The sequence below is a fragment of the Polyodon spathula genome, chromosome 21 (genome assembly GCF_017654505.1).
Source record: "Polyodon spathula isolate WHYD16114869_AA chromosome 21, ASM1765450v1, whole genome shotgun sequence".
Taxonomy (NCBI): Eukaryota; Metazoa; Chordata; class Actinopteri; order Acipenseriformes; family Polyodontidae; genus Polyodon; species Polyodon spathula.
This window is the reverse complement of record NC_054554.1, coordinates 28,071,781-28,092,152: the sequence shown is the minus strand read 5'-3', so window position 1 is coordinate 28,092,152 and position 20,372 is coordinate 28,071,781. Positions and strand designations below refer to the sequence as shown.

At 38.3% G+C, this 20,372-nt stretch overlaps 1 protein-coding gene across 1 annotated transcript; it reads left to right on the top strand.

Annotated features, from left to right (window-relative positions):
• Positions 1-1,487: 1,487 nt before the first annotated feature.
• On the top strand, positions 1,488-19,605 carry LOC121296027 (heparan sulfate glucosamine 3-O-sulfotransferase 3B1-like). The gene is made up of 2 exons (XM_041221168.1): positions 1,488-2,399; positions 18,926-19,605. The coding sequence occupies exons 1-2, from the start codon at positions 1,831-1,833 to the stop codon at positions 19,542-19,544; spliced, it is 1,188 nt and encodes a 395-aa protein (XP_041077102.1). The 5' UTR covers positions 1,488-1,830; the 3' UTR covers positions 19,545-19,605.
• Positions 19,606-20,372: the final 767 nt, after the last annotated feature.

The following is a 20,372-nucleotide window of genomic DNA, read 5'->3' as shown; positions in this document are numbered from 1 at the left end:
AATTTGTGGATTAGCCTGGGTTGTTTTATCTTTCAAGATCACACGTTCCTCTTTGATAATTCTAATTATAAGTGTCGTGTTAATACAAGCACGCGTCTTATATATATATATATATATATATATATATATATATATATATATATATATATATATATATATATATATATATATGTGTGTGTGTGTGTGTGCATGATTATATATATATATACGATATAATGTGAAGACGTTTGGGACATTAAGTAAATTAAATTAAATTAATTAAATTAAATTAATTTTTAATAATTTATTCAGTATTTAATTAAAAAGCACAACCGACGAACTGTTGGATTTTGTCAATTAAATAATAATAATAATAATAATAATAATAATAATAATAATAATAATAATAATAATAATATAATATGTAATGCGCAGAAGTACATCTTGACAGTGTAAGTTTTCAGGTGATGTTGTGAGAGACAAAGCGTCCCCTGTTGGCCCGTTTGAGATCTCCAGTTATCGCGAAGTAGAACAATAAACACCTGTCTAATTTTTAAGCAAATGGCAGATTAGTGGCTGGATATATCTCACGTAAACCGATTCAGCAATCGTGTTAATTTCACGGATGCACTTTTGCTGTCTTGAAATAGGGACAGCGGAAGGAGATTTAATTATATGTGAGACACGCCCAATTTAAAACGCACATAAAAAACAAAACAAACAAAACAAAACAAAAAAAAAACCTTAACTAAGTTTGTATTTCTGCGTTGTTTTTGTTTTCAAACATGGTTTTAAATTAAAATGTTTACCATTTAAATATTTAGCAAGTAAGAATAAAAATCGTTTTGCTATGTTTTGCTAAATAAAACGAAACATGCTGAGTTATGTTTGCACTGGTAAGTATTTGATAGAACGACATCACCACATAATTTCAATTACTGTATTGTGATTTATTATAAATGAACTTTAAAACATTATATATATATATATATATATATATATATATATATATATATATATATATATATATATATATATATATATTAAATGCACAGATGCAAAAACTTCATGCTACCAATCTACTTGGAGCACACATTAATAATGCATTGTTAGTTATAAGAGATCTTAATGGAATCGGTCCCTGGAGAGACCGTGCTCAGTGTGTTTGTATGTGGCAAACCAAGCTTGAAAGTAATGAAAATGAAATTTGCACCGGTCGGAAATTCTTGACAGGTTTCCCACCAAAAGGATAGCTCTGTGACTCATTACGATCACGGAATCTGTTTATATAAAGAGAAATCCGGTTGAACGGTCTGTTAGCCAATTGACATATCCAAGTGAGGCTCCCACGCGTAATCCTGCCTCCGCGCTCTCCTCATAGGACTCCTTGTATCAACAAATGGCTAATTATTTCACAGCGTCTCCGTGAATGGCTGATTCTGCTGTCAGTCTAAAGCATCAGCGTCCGTAAAAGCATCATGCATTCTGCTGGAGCTTGGAAGCTCGCAGTAGCTGGCAGGTAATAACATTGCAAGACATGCAGGATGCTCCAGTTACAAGAAAAGGCTTTGAAGCAGCACCAAATACATCAGCTCTGTAACAAGGCAGCGCCGTGATTTTACTTAATATGTCAAGTAAGCTAGAAAACCGGAATCCCGATCAAGCATCTTAATAGATGCTGCCTAGATGTGTTATATTCTATCTGTCCTTCTTTTCTTTTTTTTTTTTTGAGTTCTTCACAGCATTTGCAGAAGGATTTTTTTTTTTTTTCTTGCCATTTCAAAGCACGATGTGGAATGAGTAACACTGCCATTATGTCTTGTTGGATTATGGTACGTACCGACAGGGCTTATGGAATATAGCCTGATTAGTCATTATCTTTATGCACGTTCTTTCAGCCCAGTGAAAAAGAAACTTTTCTTACTCTCCATCATGCTTTTCCTGTGGGTGTATATGGCGTATTCCTGCGTGGGCTACTGTTCCACTATGCCCAGCATGATGGTGGACTATAGGGTAAAAGAGACTCAAACTGCCGGGAAAAGGACAGATAACAACGGGGTGGACCTCATGTCCAAGCTGCTCTCAAAACCCCAAGGCTGGGTGGACTTGGAAACTGATTACGATGAAGCTCCAATAAGGACCGCTGCCAGAGACTTGCTGAATAACGAGGTCGAGATAGACCGGACTGAGGATTGGGATGAAATTAGGGGAGAACAGAAGTCGCCAGATCAGAGCCCCATGTCGAGTTTTTCCAACGGGTCGGGCAGCAAGAAGCTTCCCCAAGCGATCATCATCGGGGTGAAGAAGGGAGGCACCCGGGCTCTGCTCGAGTTTCTCCGGGTGCACCCTGACATCAGAGCCGTGGGAGCCGAGCCGCACTTCTTCGATAGGAATTATGAGAACGGTCTTGACTGGTACAGGTAAGCAAGTAAAGAGAGTTATATGGAGAAATATCCTACAGGAATGCAGTGTGCTATTCTTAAACACAAGATACATGGCTCTTGTTTTATTATAAAAGCAGAAACTGGCTATGCGTTGTCATCTTAACTCCCAAAAATCGAAAACGCATTCTAAAATGATGTCAGTTATAACATTAAAATGATTATATAATGGACTAAACTTGAAAACTCGAATGCATAGGTTAATATCTGCATATATGAAATACGTGCCAAGTTCCAAGTGTCTTGCTCCCAGCTTACAGTTTATCATATTTTCTTTGGTATACAATGAAAACGCTTATCTCTTTCAAATAACCACACGGGCCGATTTATAAGTCATTAGCTGAATTTTCTAATTGTGACAACGTTAATATGTGTAGTTTATTTAGCAATAGATGTCAAAGCGACCATCTAATCCTTCATATGAGATATATCTTTAGGCTTTGCACGAGTCATTTTCGTGGTGTTTTAAGGTTTAAAATTACATTTCCATACAGTGAGATTTAGAATAAGGAATCCACGACTCCTTGTTCTTTAATCTTGTTAAATTCCATTATTGTTTTTATATATGTATAAATTAAATAGGACTGAGTCCATAGGACACAACTTTGAAGCGTTAAACTATATATATATATATATATATATATATATATATATATATATATATATATATATATATATATATATATATATATATATATATATATATATACAAATACATAATATAAACCATTTGGCTGTATTTAATTTAATTTGTAATATTCCGCGGAATACAGCTCATAAACAGAAGACACTGTTGCATTTTAATAACTCCTTAAACCAGAATAACGGTGATAGGGCAATTACTGGATACGCGTTACTTAATTATAATTTTGACTTCGCTTTTCGATCACAACCTATGCCTCGGGCCAATATTGTCTATATTCATGTTCCATACATTTCACGTAGCATGGATGTATATTAAATATATAAATCTAATCTTTGTTTATAAAAAAACTAACTTTGTTACATGTCGTTTGTTTGTTTGTTGTTGCTGTTTGCGGGACCTGCACTAACCCTATGCCGGGTTGGTTATGCGTAAAGCAGTGATCTCTATTGGATAAAAACAATTACTGCAGGTGAAACATTTTGACTTCATAGAATAATTTCAAAATCATTATATTCTTAATAATTTGTAACTCCAAACACCCCCATTATTATTATTATTATTATTATTATTATTATTATTATTATTATTATTATTATTATTATTATTATTATTTTAAATGGTTGTTTTAAATAAATTTATCTGCCATTATTGATCAATATGGGTTTATGATTTTATTTTTCATTGGTAATGCTGTACGCACAATATATTAATTATTGATGTGTTTGTAGTGAACATTTTACCTTGCATGATTTCACGATTATACAACATTCATTATTATTAAATGCTGCAGGAAACAAAAATCTATTGTCTCTCTGTTTTGTATCGTTATGTCATTCGGGCACTTAGTTAAAATATTGTTGTTCCCATCGCTTTTGGGAAATGTCAAAATGTAACTCTTAATAAACCTTTCTGTTGTGATTTCAATCAAGCGAACACCGGTGTAAAACATGACATTCCCGGTGCTTGCTTTGATGGATTTGTAGGGGGAAAAAAACCCCCAAAGTTTAAACAGTGATCAGTAAAAGCACAGTGAATAAGGACCGCAGTGCGAAGACAGTGAAATCAGACTGACGTACAATGTTTAGGCTACTGATATTTTCCAAAGAACTTTTGAAACTTCAAAGTGGTCGTTCTCTTGCCTCCTTTAACGGACTGCGGGGTGTTTGGTTTTTCATTAAATAGTTGTTTCAATTAAATAATCAATTAATAAATAGTCTTTTGTTAATTCAAATGGGGGAAAACATATATTTGAAAGCAAGAAAACAGATTATTTTTGGGGTTCAGATTACATAAACCCCCTCTTTTCTAATAAGCACGTTGTTTTTTTCAATAATTTAAAATACAATCTCGCGATTAATTATTTTATGTTAGAGCTTTATACAGATAATAATAATAATAAGAATATACAAATATAATAATTATTATTAATATTAATAGCAGTTACAGAATAATAAGGATTTAAAAGTTATAGACGTGATGATGACGGATAACTTGTTTGAAAATCCTACTTTTCAGTTCCCTTCATGCTTGAGTTGCACTACAAGAAAAGCAAAACAAAACAAAAACATAAACAAAAAAAAAAAATCTTGTTTTCAAGGATCCCTTTAAAAACAGGCAGGTGTAAAAGGATGAAAAGGATATTGTCAACTCACGGGCTGTGTGTAACATTTTGGGGATTGAAATGTCAATAGAAGACACGTAACCTAAAAAAAGGGGGGTTAGATATTTTTTAAAGGAAAAAAAAAAAAACCTCTTATAGCACAGCAAGCCTAGAAACCATGTCACATGATAATCACCCTTTGCATTTGGTTTATATAAGAATCACTAGCGATTAATATAAACATGTTCGTGAAATGTGTAAAACGACACAGTCCAGCAGTTTACATCCTCCGTAAACCACAGCACGGCCCTGCCAAGTTGATAGAACACAGTGCCCCGCTATTACAGAAAGAAAAGTGTTTTTAATTCAATAGGCAGTCCAGTCAGACGAAAAAAAATAATAAAGTACACAAGGAAGGTGGGGTCATATCGACTGATAGGTTATGTTTAAAGTTGTTTTGGGATTGGATCGATCACTGACTTGTGTTCCAATGCATGCAGCATGAAGCGCTTTAAAAAAAAAAAAGTTTATTTCATGCAATTTTTTTTTTACATCCGTAACCACGAGCCTGTTATGAGCAGCAGCCCCCTGAGACCATGTTAGGTGTTTGCTCGTGTCAGTGTGACTTTATGCTTTAACTAAAAGTCATATTCGCGAGAAGAGATCCTCGAAAGTAAATGCTTTTTGGTCTTTTAACTACCTGCAAAAAGCTTGTCGTTTAACATTTTGAGGATTTTTTTAAAATTTGAGTGAATGTGTATTTTATATATTTTAGTCATTTTGTACATTTTTATAAAGTAGAAATAAGTAGATTAACGCTTTGATCTAGACCAAATAATAATAATAATAATAAAAAAATCGTCCTAGTTTTTATTTGCAACCCTGCTCTGCTTGAACGAGTTTTATATCACAATCAGTTGGGCGTATCTTTGCATATAATGGATCATTAATGCCGATTGGAGTTTTTTTTTTGTTTTTTTTTGTTTAAAACCTGTGTCAAGATCCTTTAATCTATACTTTTACGAGTAGAGGAGATGCTCTTATCAATAGCCTACTTGAGATTAGGAGTAAATTAAAGACTGTTAATGACTTTAAATTGGAACTGTAACTAACATAACAATGGAGGCACTACAGAAAAACAATAGCATCGAAACACTTCTGGGTCCCATTAGTGTGTTGGCTTGGCTTCTGTAAATACTTTACTGGTGTTTAGTAAAAACAGGGAGCGACTGTGCTGCGTGTTGGCTCAGCGGCTTATGGGTGACAAACGAAATAAACACAGTGCATCTGCTATACATTTGCGGGGCTATTTGGGCCTTGATCAAGGGGATGAGGCTTTTATGAGAATATCGTTTTATCACATTTCAATCCGGTCCTCTATCCCACCCCCTTATACCATGATAATAGAAACAATGTTAATTGCAAGACAGTGCGATTTGGTGGGCCAGTTCTTAACAGTTAAGTACACCTAAATACAGATGATGTATTTATTTTAGAGAGAGAGAGAGAGAGAGAGAGAGAGAGAGAGAGAGAGAGAGAGAGAGAGAGAGAGAGAGAGAGATACCTACTAATGGGAAATTAAATACGTAGGGATAAACAGATTTTTATAATGTGTCTTGCATATTCTATACGCGTTTAAACACCGAGCACGTATTACAACGATTACGGTACTGGTACCTGGTTTTATAAAACACCATTGTTATTTTGTCTACCGTAAAACTAATGCATTTTTTTTTACTGGTACTGATATATATATATATATATATATATATATATATATATATATATATATATATATATATATATATATATATATATATATATATATATATATATATATATATATAATGGCCTGCAATAACAGCCGTATTACCCTATTGAGACCATAGAAAAACGTCCAATATTTCCGATTCCTTTGACAGGTGTATCGCTGGCGTACATGGTAGATTTTCCAGTATGCTAAAATCGGCCACTACAGGGCTCTACAAGTTTTGTTGATCTCTGCTATAGTTTTAAAATAACTTATGATTCGTTGGTAGGATTCTAGTCTAGATTACGACGAACCGCAAAGATGAGTGATATTTTCAAACAGATGGCGGTGTGAGTTGGTGTGGGTGCTGCAGGAGTGGGGTTGGCTCGATATACAACGAGGAGTGACATTTTAATATCTTTCACGCGATAACCTTCGCGATCCATCACAGGCAAGCGATGCCGTGTCTAGTGATGGATTTAATTTCACCGCCTCACCTGTTCTGCAGCTGATGAAGAAATCTCATGAAAAAAAAAAAAAAGTAACGCGTATTTGACAGGTTAGTCATATCGGAATTATTCTGGCCTTTGCGAGGGTGGTTAGTTTAATCTCATTGAGCGCCCGTCCCGTATCAAACAGAGTTAGTAGAGGTTGTATCCCGGTTTGCAAGCTCAGAAAAAAAGAGTTTGTCAATCACAATGTAGGCATTTGAAACACAACCCGGACAGTGTCTTTACTTGAGTGACAGCTGTGCAAACAGCGAATTAAAGTTAACAGCCCAGCAATGCATAGGTTACATTCTGGCTCACGCTGTAATATCCAGACGCTTGGTCGGCTTTACAAAACATGCAATCAGGGGGAAGGCATCTGATTTGTTGTTTGAATCATATACAAATACAAAACTGTGCAACGTAGACGTTTCTTTTTTTTTTTTTACTGCAGAGAAAGGTATCATTAATTTGTGATTCCCTCACCTCAACTATAAACTCAGAACTTTGACCAGGGAGTGCAGAAGCTCTATCATTTCTAAGGGGGCTGGACAGTGAAGGGAGGGGGAGACCTGAAGGCCCATTATCGGCTGTGTTCATCCTTCTTGACATAGCTGCATTCACTTAACCTGGGATAGCCTTGAAAATCAGTTTCTTTGCAGTGTGTGTTGCAATAAAAATATATGCAACAGGGCAAAAACTTCCACACTTGCCAGTGGAACTTTGACAGCACCCTTCAACTTATTCCTTAAGGGGCTTTGACGTAATTTGATTATTTTTAGATTTTTAAAACTGAAAAGATAAGAAGCAGACAGTGATCTCCCCATTCTGCACTTTCAAGTCCTTCCCTGTGCGCCCAAGCTGTTGAAAGAGGACTGGAAACATTTTTGATATGGGAGAGCAGTTGCCAGTGTTGTTACAGCTTAGCTTGTCTTTTCTAAAGTTGACCATATTCTTTACCTTTATTATTCAGACATTTCTACTTCATCACTTGCATGAGTTTGCAGTGTTGGCTGGGTTATTAAGAACTTACCCCAACCTTTTCTCAGTGGCAAAAGACTATATTTAAATGCTGCTTTCAGTATTCATTATTCGACTATAGGTAATGCAGATAATAGCTTAGTTGACCCCTAAGGCCTCTTGCCTGTCTATAGATCCTGTTATGTTTTAGTTCCATCAGTACAAGAAACAATGTTACAAAAAATGACTATTTCCATTTTGGTGTTTGTAAAGGGGCTTAAAAAAAGTTTCTTATAACATCCCTAAATACTTCTAATTAGTAAAGTCAAACTTGGAGAGTTTTTCATTCTCGTTGCTATTGTGCAAAGCTGGGGGACGGTTGTATGAAACTGTGAATAGGTGCTGTTTTCTATAGCACAGCTGCACATCGCCTTCACAAAAGAACCTTTTTGGAAACGGGCTCAGGCTATGCAGCCTCAAAGGTTACCCTTTCAAGTTAGGTCTTGGCCGTTTGTCTGTCCCTTGACAGACCTTGAAATGAAACAGAAAATTGCCGGATTCTGGGTTGCCATCATTACCTCTGTGTCGGTCCAACCAACGTGGGAATGTCTTCAGAGCACTGTGCTGCAACTTCCCTGCTGAGATCTGTGCTGTCTGCATCCCACTCCCCTGGGATCGCAACAAGGATGTGAGTGCTGCTTATCTACTGTGTGTAATTATTAAACACTGGGGCTGGTAACCCAGCTCCAAAGCTACGACGAGCTTTGTTAAAAGGCTATCGGTGCCTACAGATTGCTGTACCAGTATGAACCTGGCATGTAATCTACACCTACAGCTTACAGCCTCAACCTACACTGAACATATATTTGATGGCTAACGTAAATTGATGTGGGGCCGCATTATGTAACTGATATATGGTAACGGCTATTTGCATTAGTGCTCATTAAAAATAATGAATGCACTTTTCTTGTCACAATGGCTTATATATAGTATAGGACTTGCATCTATAGAAAAGCATGGGAACATAATACCTAATTAAAACTGGCTTGACATAATTGTCTTGCAGGGTCTGTGATATTCTGAATGTAAACCGAACCTTTAACCAAAGGGCTTTGAAAGTCGAACCAAAAGCAGACTTTTTGATGTGTTCCATGCTTCCTGTTTGAGCCACTGAGCTGAGAACCGTAACTTACCTCTCCAGGTTTACACAGCTTCACTTATGCTGCTGGAACTAAAAGAAAGAGAGTCTGGCTCTGCTGCATGCATTGTTAAGACACAAAGAGGGATCAGATCCATTCAACAGCTTCTTATGACAATCCACAATAACAAGCCCTCCTGCATTTTATGAGGTGAAATGCTCCAGCTCTTTAGGAACAGGTCTCCCTCCCTTACTCCACTCCTTGCACCCACACAGCAGCGTGAACCAGGCGTGCCGCTTTCAAATCAGCGCAAGATATTTCTAAATGATAGGTGACCCAAAAATGGATCTCCACCTCTGTCATCATGGTATAATTTATTATACCTTTAACTGATAAATACGGAAATACAGATCCTTTAATTAAACTCACAATACTGTCGGAACCTCAAAGGTATAAAGCAGAACCGCAGGGTACAGGGCAGACAGGTTCTCCTATCGCTTTGAATCCGAGAGTTTCAATCGACGCCAGTTTAATCAGTGGCTGTATAATTAAACACAGGTTTGGTGTAGGGTGACCCATGTGTTCTTGATGTCTTTTTAATTTGGCAGTGCTGTTATCTCAGCCCCCCCTGGAAACCCTCTCCAATTCAAGCACAGTTAATTAGGGACTGTCTTTCTTTGTTTCACCCTAGTGTGCAGTGCACTTTCAAGCCTATGACCTCTAAAGGCGTTATTACAGAATTATTATTGCAGTATTGGTAGGTGACCCTAATGAAGGCAATGCTAAGCCAAAACGTGTTGTATTTTTATTATTTTTTAACCAATAAAGCATTTTTTTAATATGTGAGGTTTTTCATGTATTAGTAACATAATACATAAATAGATTAATAATAATAATAATAATAATAATAATATAATAATAATAATAATAATAATAATAATAATAATAACCATTTGTCAATGTAGCATCAAGGCTTATTATAAGCAAGGCTTCTTATAAAAAAAAAAAAAAAGGATTCAAATGTGATAGCTGAAGTACAATTTCATGTAGGATTTTTCTTTTGAAGGGAGCACAGTGTGTAGTAGCTGTTCTCTTCATACATCAAACTCTTAAGATATGTACCTTGGGATCTCTGTCGGGGCTCCAGGGTTAGGTCCCCAGCTTCTGTAAGAAGAGTCTCCATTCTGCTACCATCTGCGATGCAGCTGAGGTCCTCTGCAAGGGAGCAGCACCTAGATATACAGCATTGCTAATGACAGGATCAGAGGCAGACACCACCCTCTAATCTGTTCATCAATATGCCCTTCCCTTGGAGGCCTGTGAAATACATATTACAGACAGCATTATTCCCACTGGGCACTGTAGATGAGATTCGGACCCATGAATCACATTTAAACATGGCTTTGCGGAAAAGGAACTTGCCTCTGGTTGCACAACAGCCAGATACCTGATAGTTGCCTTTTCACATTGAGCAGGACTAGCAGGATCTAAAGCTGTTTATGACCTCAGTGCTGTGTTCATAAAGCATTGCCATGCCGGACTCCTCTGTACTTCCTGGCACAGTGTTTTATGAATATGTCCCTCTGTGTCTTGCATCCTGTTAATAGTTAGAAGATGCTAGCTTACTCATTGCTAATGCTGTGCTCCACCTCGTTACTAACTATAATCATTGTCTCCTCATGTTTACAGTAAAATACTCTGGAATGCATTTTCCCCTTTAAGTACTAGCAGCAGGAATGCCAAAATTACATGCTGTACAGCAGCAGTGCTCTGTTGGCTGTGTTGTGTGCTGCTGTAGTATTTTATCTTCTAGAGCCCCTTGCCTCCATCTTATTGAGATAAGAGAAAGAGCAGCTGACAGCCCACTGTTTGACTGAGACCTTGGCAACTTGGTGTTTTAGCTTATTAAAAGCGAGCTTTCATGCTGTAAGCTTGCATCTGCTCCAAATGGAGTATAGTAAAGATGTGTCTGTGACATCTCCAGAACTGCTCTTCTTCCACTGTAGATAAAGGCAGGCATTTTGTTTAATGTCTCTGTCAACGTCCGCACTTGAAAACCTGAAAATGCACAGTTGAATATTGCTTTGCATTTATCGTTTTCATGTCTTTAATCAAGATATTAATGAAGGCATTTCATCTTATGTTAGTTAAAAATCTTACTGATGATCTTGTCATTGTTTAAAGTTATGGATGATGAAGGAACCCACCCCCCTCCAAAAGCTTGAGTTAAAGTTCACCTTCGGGTGTTGGAGTGCAGAGTGCATAGCGCTGTGATGCCTGAACTGCTGTGCCGACTTCCCCTTAAAAAAAAAAAAAGACAGCTAGCCTATTAAAACATTTCCACCTGAGCAGTCATCTGACCGACCGACTGCCGGGTGACTTTTCTCCTTTAAAAAAGACTCAGCAGCCGCTTAGCAGTGTTGGCTAAATAAAAACCCAGTGCATCCACAAATTAAGACTAATTTCTCCCTGGTCTCCCCTGGCATTACCACGTTTGACCTGCCCCTTCCCCACCGCCAAGCTGAATAGACAACAGAAAACAGATCACATGTTCCCCGTCCCTGTGCCCAATCACATTGCGATTCACCCTCGCTGGCCTCAAAGTATAGAAGACATGCTGTGTTGCTGTTTCTTTTTTTCTGTGGCTAAGCTGGCATGGAAGGGGTGGAAGGGAGGGGAGGAAGGTTTTCATCATGAATTACCAACGGCTAATTGTAAAGGGGGGCATGTGGAGAGGGGAGTGGTCTAGCTACTGGGGTGGCCTGGCCCCCATGGTCGTCCGTTGAATGCTGCTCACAACAGTTGAGAAAACATGGCTGAGGGAACCAGGAATCTCCTGCTGGAGTCTGGAACAAAAGCAAATGAGCTCGACAGGAACTCTGTGTCAAATGCTCATGTGTCCAGAAAGGCCTCTTGCACAGATAGAGAAACACAGATAATTGTCCATGGTCATTCACGCTGCTTCTAAAGAGTGCTTGTTTCTTTTTTCATTCTTTTCCTGCTTCTTGCTTCTTGGTTATAGTTTACTCCCCCCCCCCCTCCCCATTGGTGTCAACCGAATTCAAAAGAAATAGATTTTCCACCCCACTCCCCCTCCTCCTCCTCCACACCCCTCAAGTCTGTGATCATTTGAAAGTTGGAACACTTGTCCCAACAGAAAAAGGGCCCCTCTCCCATCCCCAGTTAATGCCCATTCTTTGGCTCTAAACAAACACATTGTGGCCATTACAAAACAAAACAAAACAAATTCTCAACCCAGTTTAATACAAGGCTTTCCTCTATTAAACGGTTAATCATTTGCTTCTGAATCCCGGCCCAACACTGCTTTGGGTTTTTATGGAAACATTGCACATGCTAATGAGGCTGTAAAATAAGAGTGTGGCGTCAAGTAAAAGAGTAACAAGGGAAGCATTTTGCAGGTAAACGTGTTCAGCAGGTTTCGAAACATGCCATGCATTAACCCCACCGGTACCAGCTTGATAATTAGGTGTGAAAAACCATTGTCCCAATGAACTTTGTATGCTAATAAGTTTGGGGGAAAGTGCTTGAAATTAGCACAGCATGAACTACAACATCTCCTGACCACTTGCACTAAAAGCAAGGTATCTGCTCAGCCTACAACCTCAGCATGATACTTGGGGCCCCTTTTTTGTCATAGGGAAGTACAGAGCAGCTACATCCCTGTTGATCTACAGCCTTTTAGAAAAGCAATCTAAATGATTAAGAGTGAGCAGGACTTGCAAACCTAGACGTAACACAACATTTAAAACCAGACCTGCAGCTCCTAATCGTACTTCATCTTGGGAGAAAGGAGGTGCTGTGAATAATGATTGTGCTAATGAAGCATATATGTGTGATTTGTGTTTTAAGCACAGGAGATACTGGTTTCTGTTTTAAAGATTCTGATTCCTGTGATTTTAAAGTGATAAATTTAAGTCATTAAAAAAAAAAAAAAAAAAAAAAAATGGTTTAGCCTTTACAGAGATGAATGCTGCATTAGTATGTGAACTGTATGCAAATATTATGTAGCGTGACTGACATACTGTACTAACTTTGCATTCCTGCAGGCTGGCTCTGTCCATACCTTCAGGTAGATCTGATGAAGCTCTAGATAGAAAAGCGCTGGCGTGCATTATCTCCAGGAGTGCGGGCAGTGATTGAATGATGTAGCGATGAAACTGATATTGTATTAATGTCAACAAATGTGTGCTTTGAAGGAGATTAAATTAAAAAAGCACGCTATTTATATAAATACATAAAAAACAGATTAACCCTTTACCTCCAATTATTTCTGGAGTCATTGATCACCACTTAATACAGGTACCTATTAATTAGGATCTGCGTTGGTACATTGACCCTGTGCTGGAAACAGGTCTTTTTATAAGCACTGAAGAAGTAAAGGGTTTTAGTACATAGAGGTCGAGGTAGAAACATTGAGAGTGTGGCTTTGAGAAGCCACAGAGTGGATGTCAGGACAGCCATCGCTGTTCTTTTTTAACAGAAAGTGCTAGTCTAACTACCTGTGAGCTGCACCACTGCACAGCACTGTATGCAGCCGCCAGCACTAATACCTGCACAGTGGAGTGCTTTAGTTGTCTGGGCAAACGCCAGCTTCAATACACGGGCAAGGACACAAGTCTGTGTCTGGGAGCCAGAAATCCATGATTTGTAGCGAATTTAAACTCACGCACTGAATCCAGACTGCCTTATCAGCTTTTACATGATTTATAGCTTTTGTTTTATTTATCCTGTCGCAGCTTCCCCAAGCCCTTGCCCATCCTACACTTGTTAAATAGGGTGCAGCGTGCTTTGTCATATCACTCGGAAGGAATGAGAGCCATAGACTGTGATATGGGGGCTATAGACCGAATATGGTGGGCTTAGCCCTTGACACTTGGCTTTCCTCTTGTTGATTCTTCGCTGATAAATTGTGTCACTAACAGGTTACAAACACCTACCGCAAACAGCTGGGGCTAAGAGATTAATTACCTGGGATTAGGACTGTAAGCAGTCTGCTGATAGCTGGGAAATAGTGACATCTGAGTGTGCCTTCATGATGCATGAAGCAAACAAGAAGTGAAGTTTTTAAGGCCTGAGAGATGTTGCTAGGTCTAGATCGTGAAGAGCAAGTTTTAAAGACTATGCTATATTTCACTCTCTATCGCATGCTATTTGAGGCTCCCACTAATTACACTTTTTTTTTTTTTTGTTCTTGCAAAAAGTCACTAATGGCACTGAATCAGATTACATCAGCGAAATCAGGTGAAAAATCTCCCAGAAGCCCTGCAGGTATGCGGCATTTAAAAAAATACATGGCCTGGAATTAGCAATTTTGCAAATGGGAGTTTTCCTCCTTGTTTAATTTATACCATATGGCAAGCCCGAGGAGCTGCTGGATTATTAACACTTTGTAATTTTATTCATCTGGCGCTTTGCCGGAATCTGATGCAGTACAGAAAAAGAAATACTCTTGGTTGCTGAAAATGGACAGTGTGGCAGTGATTTACTACACTTGCGGTATATCATTGTGCCAGTCAACTAGGCTGGCAGAGATTAGGCCAATCTGGAAAACTCTTATAGAACTGCAGTAAAACACATGGTAAATCAGTTTTAGTATGCTAAAATATGACAAAACTGCAAATGTTTTGTAATAAGGGGAAAGAAATCGACTTTTAGTTAATACAAGAGCACTGGCTGCAGATGACATTAAAACTTAAGCTAAAAATTAGCTAATTTTGAGAGCTCCCTGGCTACTGCAATAATACGCAGTTTAAGGAAGCCAGTAATTTGTCGCTAAACTCGGCACGCATTTCTTTAGTTCAGTTTGCTGTGGGGCAGTTAAGGATAACTTTTTGTTTGTACAAAGCAGACAAGTTCCCATTATTCACATGATCACAACGGCAGGCAGTAAGAGGATAACGGCCCATAAATCCTTGACAGTCTGTGGGCTGCACTTCTAGATCTTGAGGAGTCTTGGGCTCAGGCTGTAAACACTCTGTCTTTTCTTCATTACTATTAACACCCACACCAGGATGCTGCAGTATAGGTTAAACCGGGCCAGCTGTATCTAATCACTGCAAAAATACCATGTCAGACTCGGCTAAGGAGGTGTTTTCATTAGATCTCCTGTAAGTTATCATTTATAATTGAAATATGTATTCATCAGGGATATCTGAGCTGGGCAGGAGTAGCAATTATCTGCTTGTAGCAGCACTATCTTGACTTAACGAGGTCACATTTGGGAATGGGAACTTCTATTATTTTATATATGAAAAGAACCACTTGCTGTTTGTATGCAATTATAAGCAATGTGTTATAGTTCCAACCAGTTTGACAGTAAGGGGAGGAGGGCGGGGGAGGGGTGGGCGGTACGGGCGGGACTATTTCATAAGAAGGCAGTCATTTTAAGTTCTTTGTAACACATTATGAACTATTGCTAAGCAATGCGGTTTGCCTTGAGGCTGTCATTGATCTAAGCACTGATTAAGATATTGGAAGTTAAAATGTTTTTGATTCAGTGAAGCAAACAGAAGCTGGGTCATAGAAAAGAAAATTGGCGAGAGCAGCTACTTGGGTTGAAAGCTAATTTATTAAGAAGGCATCTTGTAGAGCCGTGCCTTGATGAGGCTTGTTGCTTGCTGATAGTCTGTGTTGGCACGTCAAATTACATCAGTTCATGCCAGACTTGCTTTTGGGTAGATGGAGTTCATGTCTCCTAAAGAAACTTGTATCTAGAATTCTGGAACACCTCCAAATACACTTTCTTAGTCTAGTCAGCAGATGCTTGAAGGAGGACTGTGAGGCATTTTTGCTTCAGTTAGATTAAACAAGTACAAACAGGAATTAAATACTGGATATGTTATGTGGTAATACCTGTTAGTTAGACACTGGGCTGTAAGACACTTGACTACAGTATAGATCTAAATTTAAAGCCAAGAATGTGGTGGTGAGCAAGGGGCCAGGTCAGATTTAAATAGAAAATATCAATTGCATATTAGCTGTCACATATCGTATTAGTTACCGTTTAAACTTCTGTCTTGTTTGTGGTCCTGATGTGGTTTTGGTTAATGGAAGATAAGCATACACACACCTGCAGTGAATGAGAAATCCAATAGTGCTGCTGTGTGTTCGGGATTGGAACTGCTCTCTCTAACTAAGATAGTCTAATAACGATTGGGTTTCCAATTGGGTCATATGTAACTATAGTGATACTGTGCTGTAATTAGTTGACATGCATTCTGTAACTATTAATACAACATCTGCTAGGGTGCGTCTGTAATTGTTCTCAGGCTGGCACACTTTTCCCATGAGTGCACTAGACTCTCCCAAGGAATTTGTCCTCTCCCTGGGAATGCCACAATGGCTGTCAGCTCTGCTTCCCCAGGCTGCCTTTTCAAGCCGGGCCCTGCCACTCACAATGGGTTCAAAAGCATGTGTCTGTGGAGAGAATGGCTGTTTTGCTGACGGAGTGATTTGAATGGTCCACTCATAAATCATAGTGTGTTATAATGGCTATTGTTTTGTGAGAGTTACTTGAGTGGCGTTCCTTCTTAAGAACCCTTATTTGCCTCTCCTCTTCAGCAATTACCAAGAACAGACAAAGCTGTTTTTTTCTTTATAAAGAAGCTGAACAAATGTTTTTTCATTGCTCCTTTTAAAGCAGTGTCATTGTCGTGTCCCCCCCCCAAGTCAAGTATTTCACCTTTCCATATACCCCCTCCTACTCCAAAAGCATTTAGTATTCTTGTAAACGTTAATGTGGAGTGGCTATTGCGTGGAGGGCAGGCAATATTACCTGTTATTTAGTGAGTTTAGTATTAAACATAATCATTTACTTGTATGTCTGTTTGATTCTTTCATTCAGAAATTTCTGTATGCAGCCCAGGTCTTCAGTATGTCTTTTCTAAAGGGATTTCAGTTTAGTTTGGAGCTGCAAGTTGCTGATAATTTTTTTTAAAGACTCAGTTATAAATTAAAATGATAAACTGCAGCACAGAAAGTGAGCACAAGAGCTTATCTAAGAAACAGGGATTTTGAATTTGATAGGTATTAGTACCAGCAGAGTTTTTACAGTACAGAATACATAAAGGGTTAATCATTGTCAACAGTTTTTCATCCTCACTTCTTTAATAAAATTCCTGCAATCTCAATTTTACTCTCAGACTCTCATCACAAACTCATTCTCACTCATCGTAATCTGCAAGATATTATCATCAATAACCAGATAGCTCGTTTAGCTTTTGAGCTCAAATCATCTGCCAATGAATTGCTATTAAACACATTGGTTACCATTCACCGCCTCAGGCATTTTAAACTCATTATCACTGAGAAAAGGGGGTTTCCATGATTATACTTCTGCAGCTTATGAGCGCAAAACAGCTTTTTTTTTTTTTTTTAAGCTCCTGATAGACAAATACGTATGTTGCTAGATGAACGTTTAGAATTGCACTTCACGTAACGGGACCTGATCCATATATATATAGCAATAATGTTATCAGTTTAAGCGAAACAGTATGTTGCACACTGTATGACAACCTGAACAGCACAGAGTCCTTGATGTACCTCAGGCTGTTTGTGTGTCCTGCCCTTGACAATGACTAGTGAGCATTTGCCTCAGAGAAGTGTCAACAGGTTAGCCAGGCCCAGACAAAAAGCTGTCCCAAAGGCGCAAAGCAGTGCAATTTGATTTAAAAGTATTGAAGAGGAAGGGCTGGGCTGCCAGTGTAGTGGAGCCTGCTATAAAACGGGGGAGTGTTTTTTCTCTCCCATGGCAGTTTGCTGGTAACAGAGCTAGCTGAGTCAGCTTACCATCTTCAGCAGGCAGATTCAGCTTTACTTTGGACTAAGTGGTTAATAGGTAAAGTAGGCCAAGATGGATATAAACTAAGCCAGACAGTTTCTTGCATTACAGTCAAAGTTGTTGTCAGTCAGGAAATGAGGTCTGAATGGACATGAAGTGTGGGCTTTATTTAAGCTATAATTAGGGCTTCTGATTTTCAGTTTTAACCGATAAAAACCGATAACCCCCCCCCCAAAAAAAAAAGAAATCGATGGACAGGCAATAAACACCGGAAAACACAGGAAAACTGTGGAAATGGTTAATCTATCAATGTTGACTTTACCCTTTTCCCATTAAAAAATAAAACCTACTACAAAAATAATAATAAATACATTTCCCAGTGCTGCTGGGCAATGTCGCGCCTTCCTGTCTATCTATCATTAATTCGTTCTGAATACTTTAAACCCGCCCCAACTATTGAGTGACAGCACATTCCTACATTTCTACTGGAGACTCCACTTGCGAGATTTAAAACGAGATTACAATCAGGAATGGAGGCTTGTTAGTGGGATTTAAAGCTCTATTACAGTTAAGATACGGAGGATTTAAAACAGAATTGTGGTGAAAAGTAAAAAAATGCCTACACACAAAAACCCCGGAAGAATTTACCTGTGACCATAGGGATTTCAGTGTGGAAGACAGCAAAGGAAAAAAGGTACAACTTAAGTGTGCAAGTACTGTTGAGTTACTTTACAAATTGACAGAAAAAAAAAAAACGCTCAAGCATTTTGGAAATTAACTGAAAACACTAATTTCATACAGTATATCAAAAACGAAAGCCCCCCCAAAAAATGACTTGCATAAAACTCGAAAATAGCTAAAAAATAAGCACCAAAAAATACAATTAATAAAAACCGAAAAACACACAGCTATAATACATGAGGCAAGTCATTTTGCCCACTTTAATGACCAGTTATTTTGAAGAAATTATGAGGTTATTGCTTTAATCCTAGCTGGTCATCAATTGCTGATAAGGAGCCATTACATGTCTATATTATTGTTCATATTTATTTAATTTAATGCACACATTAGACCCCCCCTGTTCACTGTTATGTTAACTCTTCCGTCTCTTCTGTCCCTCAGAGACCTGATGCCCAAAACCCTGGAGGGTCAGATCACCATGGAGAAGACCCCCAGCTACTTTGTGACCAGGGAGGCCCCAGCCCGGATCAGTGCAATGTCCCGGGATACCAAGCTGATCGTGGTGGTTCGGGACCCTGTCACCAGAGCAATCTCCGACTACACGCAGACTTTATCCAAAAAGCCAGACATTCCCACCTTCGAGAGCCTGACCTTCAAAAACAGGACTACGGGGCTCATTGACACTTCCTGGAGCGCCATCCAGATCGGTATCTACGCCAAGCACCTGGAGAACTGGCTCCAGTACTTCCCCATGAGCCAGATCCTCTTTGTGAGCGGGGAGCGGCTGATCAGCGACCCGGCCGGAGAGCTGGGAAGGGTCCAGGACTTCCTGGGCCTCAAGAGGATCATCACGGACAAACACTTCTACTTTAACCAGACCAAGGGCTTCCCGTGCTTGAAGAAGGCGGAGGGCAGCAGCAAGCCCCACTGCCTGGGCAAAACGAAAGGCAGGACCCATCCCAACATAAACCCAGAGGTGGTGCAGAGGCTCAGAGACTTCTACAGGCCTTTTAACATGAAGTTCTACCAGATGACTGGCCATAACTTTGGATGGGATTGAAAAGAACACATTTCTTTTCTGTTCCTGTCGAGACACTTGTGAAGTTTATATATATATATATATATATATATATATATATATATATATATATATATATATATATATATATATATATTGTGTATGTTTGTAAAATGTACAGAAATCTATTTTATAATAATTTATTTCTAATTTCTAAGCAATTAATTCACTAAGCTGCCTAACCACATTGTATATAATATTCCAAATGTTCCATTTTTTAACATTCCATATGGTTTGTTTCTTGTTTTTCTCTTTCAATTTATGGTGCTTCTGAATGCTTTTAAATCATTAGTGACTGAAAAAATTTAAACATAACAAAATAAACAAATTATTAAAAAGAAGAAAAGCACAACATTTTGTGTTACGGGTATTCAGCATTCACAGATGATGAACAGTAATTTTTTAATGCGTTCACAATTTGCTTTTTTTTTTTTTTCAAATCATCAAGGTACTTAGTTCATTGTTGAAAAGAATTATTGACAATAATAAAAAATTATTATTTTTTTTTTTTTTGTACTTTTGTTGTTGGAAATCATAATCATTTCTTAGGTGGTATGTTAAACCTAAACTCATATGTGCATTATAAACTTGTTCCCCCAGTTAAGGATTATGTATTAGCACATGGTTGTGTCCACCCCTCACCCCCTCACCCCCCTCACCCTTTCTTCTACCTTTTTAATGGCTTGACCCCAAATTGCAGATAGTCCACTGAGCTAAGCCAAAGGGGTCCCAGGAGACTCTTAAGGCTTTTAGAATATAACAGGCAAATCAATGCACAGAGTGCTAATCAAAACATGATTTGTGTTATTG

What these genes read in the sequence shown, in the direction of transcription:
- LOC121296027 (XM_041221168.1), top strand. Translation starts at nt 1,831, where the DNA reads ATGGAATATAGCCTGATTAGTCATTATCTTTATGCACGTTCTTTCAGC. An exon ending in AACGGTCTTGACTGGTACAG is followed by an intron (nt 2,400 to 18,925) that starts GTAAGCAAGTAA and finishes TCTGTCCCTCAG; the next exon opens with AGACCTGATGCCCAAAACCC.